The 12,952-nt window shown below is 36.1% G+C and overlaps 1 protein-coding gene across 1 annotated transcript; it reads left to right on the forward strand.

The window, feature by feature from the left end:
* The first annotated feature begins 8,612 nt into the window (after positions 1-8,612).
* LOC123642361 (olfactory receptor 5H8-like) lies at positions 8,613-9,533 on the forward strand. Its single transcript, XM_045557385.1, has one exon. The coding sequence runs from the start codon at positions 8,721-8,723 to the stop codon at positions 9,531-9,533; it is 813 nt and encodes a 270-aa protein (XP_045413341.1). The 5' UTR covers positions 8,613-8,720.
* The last annotated feature ends 3,419 nt before the right edge of the window (positions 9,534-12,952 follow it).

Below are 12,952 nucleotides of genomic sequence, written 5' to 3' on the forward strand. Positions count from 1 at the left end.
TTCTCATATTTCATCTCTTCTTATTTTATTAAAAAGTTACAAAATTTTGTAGGTCAAATGTGGTTGTGTTTTTTTTAAATGTTCAAAGCTTTTTATAATTATAATTTTCCTAGGATTTTAGTGACAATGTTTTATATCTGATAAAGTCCTTAAAATATGTATGTGTATAATTCAAAAGCATACAAGGAATTTTAATCAAGTATTCATGTCACATTAGAGTAATTTAAGCAGAAACCAATGAAAACATTTAACAGGATTAAATGTTTTCATGTGGCTTTATGCATGCACTAAGTGACAGAGTACTATAGTTCCTCTCGAAAGGATTTGAGTAGGTTATATTATACAGCTGGCAGAGTTATATAGTTTAGAGATTCATATTGCAATAACTGCATTGTGGTGGCAGATTTGTGTTTGGCTGAGCAGGTGAAAATCCCAGGAAATCAGCTACCTCAAAGTCACAAAACTTCAGAAATTCTTTTATTCTAGTTTATTGGGAAATGGCGAATTTCACTTCTTGTAGGAATTTAACTCATATTAGGTGTAGAAATAAACAAAATGAGAATGCAATCATTAAAAAAAAACAAAACAGAAAAGTGAGTTAAGACTGTGAAGGCAGGGCCAAAGTCTAACATGATGCTCTTAGCTTCTGTTTCTATCAGTCATGAAAAGAGGCTAGTGGCCTCTCTCTGTTTATGATGCCTTCAAAGGCATCTTTTTGACCAGGTGTGTCCATATGATACTTGGCAATGTGGAAAGATTCGCTGATTCAGAAAGCTAACAGATTAGATTGAAGAATTAAGTTAGTGTGGGTGTAGAGAAACAGAAAAGTGGCAGAATGAAAGCACATGGTCTCAATATTCCTAGAATTAGAAAAAAAATGAAAGTAATAAGAAAGTGAAAACAGTAATATTTCAATAAGCCACTGAGATCAAGTGGCTTTAAGTGCATATTACCAAAGATGAAATAATGTCAAGAGAGTATGGTCTCATAGTGCCCAGCAAGTGGCTGTGAAGTATATAAAAATGAACAAGGGTTTGGATGTTTTGTGACTGGAAAGTCCTTAAATTTTAGCTCTCCTCACAATACCTACTCTTTAAGCTTAATGGGAGATACATTTAGAGGTCACCCACACCTTTTCTCTCTCTACACTAAAATTCCACCCCCGCTCCTACTGATACCACACAGGCCCTCACCCTAAAACTGCTCATCTTTCTGTTTTGCAAAACTCTAGTTACTGTCCCTCTCATCCTTTATACTCTCTTACTGCTGAAATACTGCTGCCAGATGATCATTCCTAAGCAGAACTCTAAAACTGGATAGCCACATGTAGAAGACTGAAATAGGACCCATACCTTTCACCTCTCACAAAAATCAAATCACGGTAGATAACAGACTTAAACCTAAGGAGTGAAACTATTAGAATTCTAGAAGACAATGTGGGAAAGACTCTTATAGAGATTGGCCTAGGCAAAGAATTTATGAACAAGACCCCAAAGGCAATCACAGCAATAACAAAAATAAATAAATGGGACCTGATTAAATTAAAAAGCTTCTGCACAGCCAAAGAAATTGTCATGAAAGTAAACAGACTACCTACAGAATGGGAAAAAATTTTTGCATGCTACGCATCCAATAAAGGCTGATAACTAGAATCTATGTAGAACTCAGGAAAATCAGCAAGAAAAAATCAAACAACCCTATCAAAAAGTGGCCAAAGGACATGAACAGAAATTTTTAAAAGAAGACAGAAGAATGGCCAACAAACATATGAAAAAATGCTCAACATCTTGAATCATCAGGGAAATGCAAATCTAAATCACAATGAGATATCACTTAACTCCAGTGAGAATGGCCTTTATCAAAAAGCCCCATAACATCAACTGTTGGCATGGATGCAGAGAGATAGGAACACTCATACACTGCTGGTGGGACTGCAAACTAGTGCAACCTCTGTGGAAAGCAATATGGAGATACCTTAAACAGATACAAGTAGACCTACCATTAGATCCAGCAATCCCATTATTGGGCATCTACCAAAAAGAACAAAAGGCCTTCCATAACAAAGACATCTGCACCCGAATGTTTATAGCAGCACAATTCATAATTGCGAAGATGTGGAAACAACCAAGTGCCCATAAATACATGAGGGGATTAATAAAATGTGGTATATGTATACCATGGAGTACTACTCGGCTATAAGAAACAATGGTGATATAGCACCTCTTGTATTTTCCTAGAAAGGGTTGGAACCCATTCTACTAAATGAAGTATCCTGAGAATGGAAAAAAAGCACTACAGGTACTCACCATCAAATTGGTTTCACTGATCATCACCTGAGAGCACATTTAGGAATAAAATTGATTGGGTATTGGGCAGATGTGGGTGGAGGAGAGGATTGGTGTATACATACATAATGAGTGTGATGTGACCTGTCTAGGGGATGGACACGTTTGAAGCTCTGACTCAGGGGGGCGGGGGTGGGGTGGGGGGAGGGCAATATATGTAACCTAAACTTTTGTACTCCCATAATATGCTGAAATAAGAATAAAAAAAAATCATATTCTGGATCAATAATTTTGAATGGACTGTGATTACTATAAGACTATATAAATATATGATACATGTATCTAGATCCAAATATATACATATGGATACACTTATTTGGTCACATGTATATACAGATTGTATGATATGCAGATATATATGACATGATATAGATGGTATACAAGCAGTTTCTGGGTTACAGGCAGCACAACTTACTAATGGACTCTCCCAAGGTTCCCCATAAGGACAATTTGCAATGAAATAATTAAATTTATAATTCAGAAACCAGTTTGTTTCATGCATGTAAACAAACCCGCATGGTCTAAGTGGTTCGTTAGTGCAGCATCTTTACACTAATAGCTAGTCTCATTGTTTCTATGGTTGCCTAAGCACAGCATCACTTTTGTCTTAACTTTTTTATTCAATTTTGTGAGTATATATTTACCGTTGTGACCATGTCTCCAAAGTGAAAGTCAACTGCAAGTCCAGGTGAGCCTGCATTAAAGAGAAAGGTGATTAAAATGGAAAGGAAAGTAGAGGAATTTCACGTTTGGAGAAAGGCCAGATGTTATCACTCACTGGGAAAGCACTAGGCTTCAGTTGCTGGATTATCAGAACAATTATAAAGGGTAAAGTAAGAATAATAGAACAGGTGAAAGGCAGTGCTCCAATGAAAACATCAATTATTACTAAGAAGTATAGTGGATTATTGAAATGGAAAGGTTATTATTGATTGAAGATCAAAATAAGCGTAACATTTGATTAGCCTAGGAATTCAAAGAAAGAGCACAGCAGTTTCTGTAATATAGTTACAATACAGGGGATGTGTCTGTCATGTGATGCTATACCAGAATCAGGTTGGAAAGTAAGCTACGCTACATTGAGTTAACAAAAACCCATTCAATGAGATTTTATCTTTAGTAGGTGTGATTGACCAGGCCTCTTAGAAAGGAATTTGGGCAAGGGAAAAATAGGTCAGAGTTCACTCTTCAACAGCTATCTTGGTACATCTTATTGTTTACTCCACTTTTCGGCTGAATATTCATAGTAATTATGATTTTATACATGCCATTCTTCTCTACATATTTCTTTTTCATTAGTAATATTGTAAGGAAACCAGGTAATTGATTAATGAATCTAACCAAAAAATATACTCTTTGCTTTCTCCCATTTTGCCAGTGGGGATTAAAATTAAAAAAAAAAATTTAATGTGAAGGTAGTTACATACCTTTATATAGATCTGAAATCTAAATGGCAAAAATCTAAATTAGGCTGGGCGCGGTGGCTCATGCCTATAATCCTAGCACTCTGGGAGCCCAAGGTGGGCGGATCACTCGAGGTCAGGAGTTCGAGACCAGCCTGAGCAAGAGCGAGACCCTGTCTCTACTAAAAATAGAAACAAATTATCTGGCCAACTAAAAATATATATAGAAAAAAATTAGCCGGGCATGGTGGCACATGCCTGTAGTCCCAGCTACTCGGGAGGCTGAGGCAGTAGGAACGCTTAAGCTCAGGAGTTTGAGGTTGCTGTGAGCTAGGCTGACACCACAGCACTCACTCTAGCCCAGGCAACAGAGTGAGACTCTGTCTCAAAAAAAAAAAAAAAAAAACTAAATTAAATTTTATTTCTCTGAATAAATGCTCATTGACCAGTTCCTAAGTTAATGCTCAAAGGGAAAATCTGGGCATGTTACAACCACGTTCATGATCCTTCTACAGTTTTTCTTGGTGTTGGGGTGAAGAACAAAGTCCTTGACCTGGTCTCCAAGCCCCCTGCAATCCCACTCATATTGCCTCCTTGGCCTCACCTGGCCCCTTCCTGTTTCTCTCTTTGATTGTCTGCCACATTTACCATTTACCATTCACCATTTTTTCCTTCTCCACTGATCTGGGTTCTGCCCTGCAATGATGAAGTCCCTGTGGATGGCAAGTCCACAGGCAGGGCACTTTGTTAGACAGGAAGACTTCTGAGCCCCACCCTGGAACTACTGAGACAGGATCTGCATCTTGACAAGGTCTCCAAGACCTTTCTAGGCATTAAAGTTTGGGAAGAACAGATCTAGGCCACCTCCCCACAGATGTCCTTAGTCTTTGATTGCCTTTACCCCTCCCTCTGAGCTTTGCTTGGACCGATTTCAGCATAATATTTGAACTAGATATATCTCTAGGATTTGAGCTGTAGTTTGCATGGGGAGGACAATTTTACTTGGAGTTTCCTTCTAAAGAAAATCTAGATCTTTGGTTTCATTAAAATCATGTTTTGATTAGCTCAGATGAGACTATACTAATCAAAGCACTCAAAGCAACAAATTTTGTATATAAACTGCATTTTCACAAACATGTCAGAAGTGTCATCTGTGGTGGAAAACGGTGGCATAAAGTATGATTTCAGTGGTTAAAACTAGGACTGTCTAGGGTGACCTGGGATTTATGATTGCAAAGGCTGTAATGCCCTGTGGGATAATTTGAACTTCTTCTGCACGTCCAATCCTACAATGCCCAGCAGGGCCTCAAACTTTGTCCTGAAGGGAATCCTCATGCTCTCTGGGGGCAATTTCAGTTCCCCACTTTTTCCTGTTTGAGCAAAAGCACACAGTTGTACAATTGGTTGACTGTTGTTTTCAAGGCAAATTTATATACACATTTCCTTAGCTTGGGAAATGAAGCTTCTGAAATGAATCAGTGTGCCAAGAATTGCTACCTATGTTTTTGTCATTTTTGTGATATAATTGTATTTATTTCTACTTTAGAAAGCCTAACACTGTTAAAGGATTTCCACAATTTCCGTCAAGGTATGAGTAAGAGAAAAATGATTTCTATAATATTTATTATTCTTTATATACAAAGTTAAAACTTTTATTTAAGATTGGGTTTATAAGAAGTCAAAACAGACAAGTGGAAATGAAAACTACTGGTGAATTATCTGTATTCTTTATTTTTACAATTAAAGTCTGGATAAGCTAATTAGCTGTAAGACTAATTTTTCCCTTTAACAATGTTTTATTACTATGTTAATTTATTACCCTATTAATTTTATTATCCAGGGTAATTTTATTACCTTGTTAATGACCTGATGAGCTAAGTTTTGGTGAGCCAGAACACTAACTTAAAACTGAGTTTAAAGATTCAATTACAATGATTGTTATATGTGTTTTTGTTGGTTCTAATAAAAAGACCCAGTCTATTTAATTAAACATGTATTCTTATTAAAACTTTTAAGGCATCGCTTAAATACTTAGCTCATCTATCCTTTCACTAACTTCTGAAAATAATTTAATATATATTTAAAAGATACCCATACCCAAACAGAATTTGACATTGTCAATTATTTCAATTATTTCTTATTGGAGATTGCATGAAAGAAAGTCCATTCCCAATTCAATACATCTGGAATTATTAGTGTTGGCCATTTATATAGGCTGGTTTAGGTTGAATTCGCGGTTCAATATTATTCTGCCAAAAAAGGAAAATTGCTGGATAAGAATTTGCTGTCAAGTAAAGCCAGAAGAGTTCCTTGAGTAAGTCACTTCTATTAACTATAATAAAGAAGATAAAGTAAATCTTACATATGAAAAGAACTTTCAGACAGTGCTAGTATAGTTATGAACAACACAAAATTTTTAAATAAATTTCCAAATCAGACCTCATTTTCCTATGCAAATTTCACAGGAAACTAAAATGTAATTTTGAGTAAAAGTAAAGAAAATATCCCCAGAATTTGCATCTTTTAATGAGCTCCACAGATAAGACTTATATTTACCCCCAAGCTTCTGAGCCTTTTTGTTTCATTCTTCTGCAGCCTTTCTCTGATACTTCCTCTCTCTCTCTTCTCTGGCTTGTTTTTCCTATAGTTATCCACGTGTCCTTTTTGTTCTCTGCCTATTTCTGTTTTTTTGTTTTGTTTTGTTTTCTTTTCACCACCCAGATTTTCCTTTCCAGTTCTCCTGTCCCCTTTCTCCTCTCCCTGCCTTGCTTTCATCTCCTTACTTTTGAAACCTTTTATTAAATATGGAGAAGTCTTACAGAAAAAAATGTTTTATATTTGTCTATGAGTAGAAGACAAATGCTAACTTTCCTCCATATTACCTAGATTGTTCTACTTCACACCCCTCACTGTTGTGCCTCCTGTTTCCCATTCATTTCTTGTTCTTCTCTGACCTTTATTTTATCACAAATGGAAACTGCTTTCACTAAAGCCACTAAAAAAAACTCTTATTTTCACACTCAGTGATCTCTGTTCACATGTCCAACTGGAGCATTTATTTTGGCATTTGGGCTGATACTTCACTTTGTCCTCTTTGAGTATTGTTCTTCTCTTTGTATCCATAACACTCAGCTTCCCAGTTCTCCTGCTGCTTCTGTAATCGTTCTGCTCAGTATCTTTATCTGGTCTCTCCCTTGTGTCTCTTTTGTTTCAGCCAGGACTCTTGGTTGCCATAGGAAGTGAATTTATTCAATGGATAATGGCTCTAATACAGAAACACTAGGTAAGTAAGAGGAATCCACTGTAAAAATGGGCAAGAAGAGAAGGAAGGAAGGCAGACAAAATCAATAGCTCAATGAAAGCTACTCTTACTGCTGTTGAACTTTCCAGTGCCACAGTTCACACTATCAACTTTGTTGCTGTGTGTGGGATGTATCATCTGGAGTCTTTTTTTTTTTTTTTTAAATTTCAGCATAATATGCATGTGCAAATGTTTAGGTTACATATATTGCCCTTGCCCCACCTGAGTCATATTGCTGCTTTGGCTGCATTTGCATCCAAAATTCTTGCCCTCGTTCCATTGTTTCCCACTCTCCAAATTCCAATTCTATGGTGGTGGATTTGACTGGCCAAACCTAGATCAAGTCTCCTCACTCTAGGTGCAAGATGGATGGAAAAGCTCTAGAGTGGGTAGTAGTCTCTGTGGCCACTAAGAGTCACGTGGTAGAAAAGGGGACTAGGGTTTGGCTATCAAATAAATGGCATATATCCACTTTATAACCTGGTTAATATGACTTTTTTTCTCTCTGTTCCTCTTTTACTTTTGGCTCACTTCTCCAATGCATATGGCATCTGTAACTATGTCTTCAACTATATGAATGACTCCTATGTCATCATTTCATTATTATGAAGCTCTAATAGAGTCCTACTCCTACTTACTTCTCACTTGGATGGTCAGAGGATGCTCATTCCACCCATCTGCCAATGCATCTGGGTTATGAACATCATTTTGAATCACCAAGTGGCTCTTCCTTTAGCTGACCATCCTCTTCACATCTAATATGTCATGCAGTCCTGCTAACTCTACATTCTGAATTATTTTCGATTTATCCTTTGTCCTAATCAGTCCCAACATTTTATCACACATGACTAGGTACTTCACATCATTTGAAACACCTCAATAGCATTTTAAAAATGCATATTCCCATACTTTAGTTTTGAACCACCAAATCTATTTCTACACTGATCCCTCATATTATATATTTTGGCAAGAAAGCTCCTCAGACAATTCTGATGTGTCTCTGGTTTGGGATCCCTGGAAAATAGAAACTGCTTCCTGACTAGTATCTTTGGCTCCAGTATCTGCTGTTCTGCAGCTGATTTTCTACAGGACCAATTCTTCCATTTAAAAGAAATCTTAAATGCCATTCTCTGTCATAAAAGTTTTCGTTCATGTCTATTGCTTGAACAATAAAGTTCAAGATTCTTCAAAAGTGTTAGAACTCATTATATACTCTTGACCTTACTGAGATCTTTTATGTTGACACTACATCCATGCTCCAGACTCAGGATTTTGCTACCACACTCAATAGTGACCAGAGAAATTTAACATGTGCTTAGGATGCCTCTACATTTTGTCTAAGTCTGTTTTTTTATGCACATTCTATGGGCTGAAACAATCGCATTTTTCAATTCCTTCAATTACTCTTGAAATACTCTATTCTAGTATAATAAATAAATGAAAGAGAGATTTCTGATAAGCAGGTGATTTTATTTCAACTCCCCTCCGTCGGTATTCCCTTTATAAATCCTTAGTAAATGTTCTTTTCACATTTATTTCATTTCAGGGATGTGTAGTGAGAAGGAAAATGCGACATTGTTGACAGAATTCATTCTCACAGGACTTACATATCAATCAGAGTGGAAAATCACCCTGTTCCTGGCGTTTCTGGTGATATATTTCATCACCATCATGGGGAACCTTGGTTTGATGACTCTCATCTGGAATGACCCTCACCTTCACATCCCCATGTACTTATTTCTTGGGAGTTTAGCCTTTGTGGATGCTTGGTTATCATCCACAGTGACCCCCAATATGCTGGTCAACTACTTTGCCAAGAGTCAGATGATGTCTCTCTCTGAATGCATGGTACAATTTTTTTCCTTTGGAATCAGTGCAACCACAGAATGTTTTCTCTTGGCAGCAATGGCGTATGATCGCTATGTAGCCATATGCAAACCTTTACTCTATCCAGTGATTATGACCAATGCACTATGCATCCGGCTATTAGTGTTGTCCTTTGTAGGTGGCTTTTTTCATGCCTTAATTCATGAAGTGTTTTTATTCGGATTAACCTTCCATAATTCTAACATAATACATCACTTTTACTGTGATATTATACCATTGCTAAAAATTTCCTGCACTGATCCTTCTATTAATTTCCTAATGCTTTTTATTTTGTCTGGTTCAATACAGGTATTCACCATTGTGACCGTTCTTATCTCTTATACATTTGTTCTCTTTACAATCTTAAAAAAGAAGTCTGTCAGAGGCTTAAGGAAAGCCTTCTCCACCTGTGGAGCTCATCTCTTATCTGTGTCTTTATACTATGGCCCTCTTCTCTTCATGTATGTGCACCCTGCATCTCCACAAGCAGGTGATCAAGATATGATGGAGTCTCTGTTTTACACTGTCATAATTCCCTTGTTAAATCCAATTATATACAGTCTGAGAAATAAGCAAGTCATAGATTCACTGAAAAAAACATTAAAGTTAAATGTTTAGGTCTCATACTAGCATGTATTCTCCTTTTATTGGAGCTCACAAAATCATACACGTTAGATGTGGGTATGTATTGGTGCAGGAAAGATTTTTGCAATCACAATTGTCCTAACTATTTAATGACTTGAGGTGTTAGTACCTAATAAACTCCTTAAAATATTTGTATATGTTATTCAAAAGTATATAAGGACATTCAGTCAAGTGTTGATGGCATACTGGAATAATTGCAGCAGAAAACAAATAAAAACCTTAGAGGGGTGGGAAGCCTGTAGCCTCAAGGCTACACGTGTCCCTCCAGATCCCCTTTTATTGAAATGACTTGTTCTGTAAAATTTGGATTCAGTCTAACGGCTGCACTCAAGGATTCAGAGGCTCATGTGGCCCCAAGGCTGCAGGTTCCCCATCCCTTTCACAGATTTGTAGGCTAGAGATTCATATCACATTTACTCCATACAGAGGGCAGGGTTGTGTTTGGTTGAACATGAGCAAATTTCACGAACTCAGCTAGCCATCAAAACGTCTTTTTTCTGCTTTACTGGGAAATAGTTAATTTCTCTTATCATAGAGATTCAATTCACATATCATACAGAGAAATAAATAGAAATTGGAATGAGAAATAAGTGAGAAGGAAATTAAAGCAGTGGAGGCAGGAATAAACTATGAGAGGACACTCCTAGTTCATTGTACTTCTGTGAATAAGGAAAGGCCAGTTATCTCTCCTTGTCTACGATGCCTTCTACCTTTCTAGCTATGTTTGCATGTTCCTTGGCAATCTGAAAAGCTTTACTAATCCAGAAGATAACAGATTAGATTAAACAATTAAGTTGGGGTGGGTGTAGAGAAAGGAGAGAAATTACAGGATAGGAAGAAAATAGTCTCAATCTTCCCAGAATTTTTTAAAAAAAGAAACTAGTAAGGTAAATAAATCAGTGATATTTAGATGTTGTTGAAATGTGTATTTGATAATGAGGGACTTTAAGTTCATATTACAAAGTATAGATTTATTATTATCACATAACGCATAGTAAGTGCTGGAAAAGACATGAAAATGAGCAAGACTTTGGATGTTTTGTTCCTAAAATGCCTTCGATTGTTAGCTTTGCTCAAACTTGATTCTCTTTCATTATAGCAAGAGATCCATCTTCAAGTCACCCCTGTCTTTCCTCTGTCAACACTTGAAATTACATAAATTTCTCCTAATACCACTGAGCCCCTCATCCTAAAACCTACTCATCTATGTGTTTTGCAAAACACAAGTCACTTATCTTCTTCATCTAACTGTCACACTCTTACCTTCCAAACACTGCTGCCAGATGACTCTTCATAAACAGGACTCTGATTAAATCATATCCCTCCTCGATAGCTTTTCATTGATTGTCATTGCTACCAGATTATATACATATAAGGTACATGTACCTAGATCTGAATATAGTCATGCACTGCATAATGTTGTTTTGGTCAACATTTGACCATATATGAGATGGTGGTCACATAAGATTATAATGGAGTTGAAATATTCCTATCACCTAGTGACCTCGTAGCTGTTGCAATGTCACAGCACAGCATATTACTCATGTGTTTGTGTTGATGCTGCTGTATACAAACATACCGCATTGCCAGTCATATAAATGTATAGCACAAACAATTATATAGGGCACATGATAATTGATAATAAAAATAAATGACTATGTTATTACTATACAATAATTTATATTCTTATTTTAGACTGTACTTCTACTTATAAAAATCCTTAACTGTAAAATAGCCTTAGGCATGGCCTTCAGGAAGTATTCCAGAAGAAGGCATCTTTATTATAGGAAATGAAAACTCCATGTGTGTTCTTGATCTGAAGAAAAGGAAAAAAATGAACTCAATCTTCCCAAAATTAAAAAAAAAAAGAAACTAGTAAGATAAAGAAATCAGTGATATTTAAAGGAAGAAGTGAAAGACAATTATAGTCATGATCCTAACTCTGTGTAGGCCTAGGCTAATGTGTGTGTCTTATTAACAAAAACATCTTAAAAAAGTAAAAATTTAAAAATAGAAAAAAGCCTATAGAATATAAAGAAATATTTTTTGCAGCTCTACAATGTGTTTGTAATTTAAGCTAGTTATTACAAAAGAGTCAAAGGTTTAAAAAAATTAAAAGTTTATGAAGTGAAAAAGTTACAGTAAGCTAAGTTTAACTTAGTATTGAAGAAAGAAAAAGTTTTTATAAATTTGGTATATCCTAAGTGCACAGGATTTATAAAGTCCACGGTAGTGCACAGAAATGTCCTAGTCCTTGACATGCACTCACCACTCACTCACTGACTCACCCAGAGCAACTTCCAGTCCTACAAGTTTCATTCATCATAAGTGCCTTATAGAGGTATACCATTTTTATCTTTTATATAATATATTTTTACTCTACCTTTTCTTTTTTAGGTATGTTTAGATATGCAGATACTTACCATTGTGTTTCAATTGCCTATGGTATTCAGGACAGTAATATGCTGCACACGTTTTTAGCCTAGGAGCAATAGATTATATCATATAGCCTGTGTTTGAGGATATACCATCTAGGTTTGTGTAAGCACACTTTACAATGGTCACACAATGAGAAAATCACCTAATGACACATTTCTCAGAATATATCCCCATAGTTAAGCAACTCATGACTATATATACCTATGCATATGGTTGTTTGTTCATGTATATGTATAGATTTTATGATATACATATAAATATCTAAATATAAATGAATGTGTGTGTATATGTATATGTGTGTATATATGTCATTCATCCTCCAATATCCCCAGGGGATTGGTTTCAGGACCTCCCTTGGATACCAAAACTCATAGATGCTCAAGTCCCTGCTATTAAATGGCATAGTATTTGCATTTAACCTATGTACATCCTCTCGTATACTTCAAATCACACCTAGATTAGTTATAATACCTAATACAATGTAAATGTTATGTAAATAGTTGTTATACTGTATTGTTTATGGAATAATGACCATAAAAAGTGTGTATCTATTCAACACAGAGGCAGTTTTTTTATTAAATATTTTTAATCCATAATTGGTTGAGTTCACAAATGCAGAACCCTACAGATACGAGGGCTGACTATATATATATCTTTGTCATCCTGCATTTGTTCACCCTGCCGTTTGATTTCCTTTGCAATGAAACCTTGGTTTAAGCTCTGGAGTCACCTCTTCTACAATTGTGCTAATGGAACCTGTGTTATAGCCAAAATCATTTACTCAGAGACTTCTGAACACAGCTTAGTCTCTCAGATACATGCTTTTACTCATACAGGTCCCTCTACAGGAAAATCTCCCTGCCCTGTCTTGCACCCATTCTCATTTACAAATGAGACAGCATTCTTTCTTCAAGATGTCAAATGTTCCTGCTTCCATGATGCATTTCCTGATT

The sequence above is a fragment of the Lemur catta genome, chromosome 1 (assembly GCF_020740605.2).
Source record: "Lemur catta isolate mLemCat1 chromosome 1, mLemCat1.pri, whole genome shotgun sequence".
In the NCBI taxonomy this organism is placed as follows: Eukaryota; Metazoa; Chordata; class Mammalia; order Primates; family Lemuridae; genus Lemur; species Lemur catta.

Coding starts and splice junctions, on each gene's coding strand:
- LOC123642361 (XM_045557385.1), top strand. CDS start 8,721: ATGGGGAACCTTGGTTTGATGACTCTCATCTGGAATGACCCTCACCTT.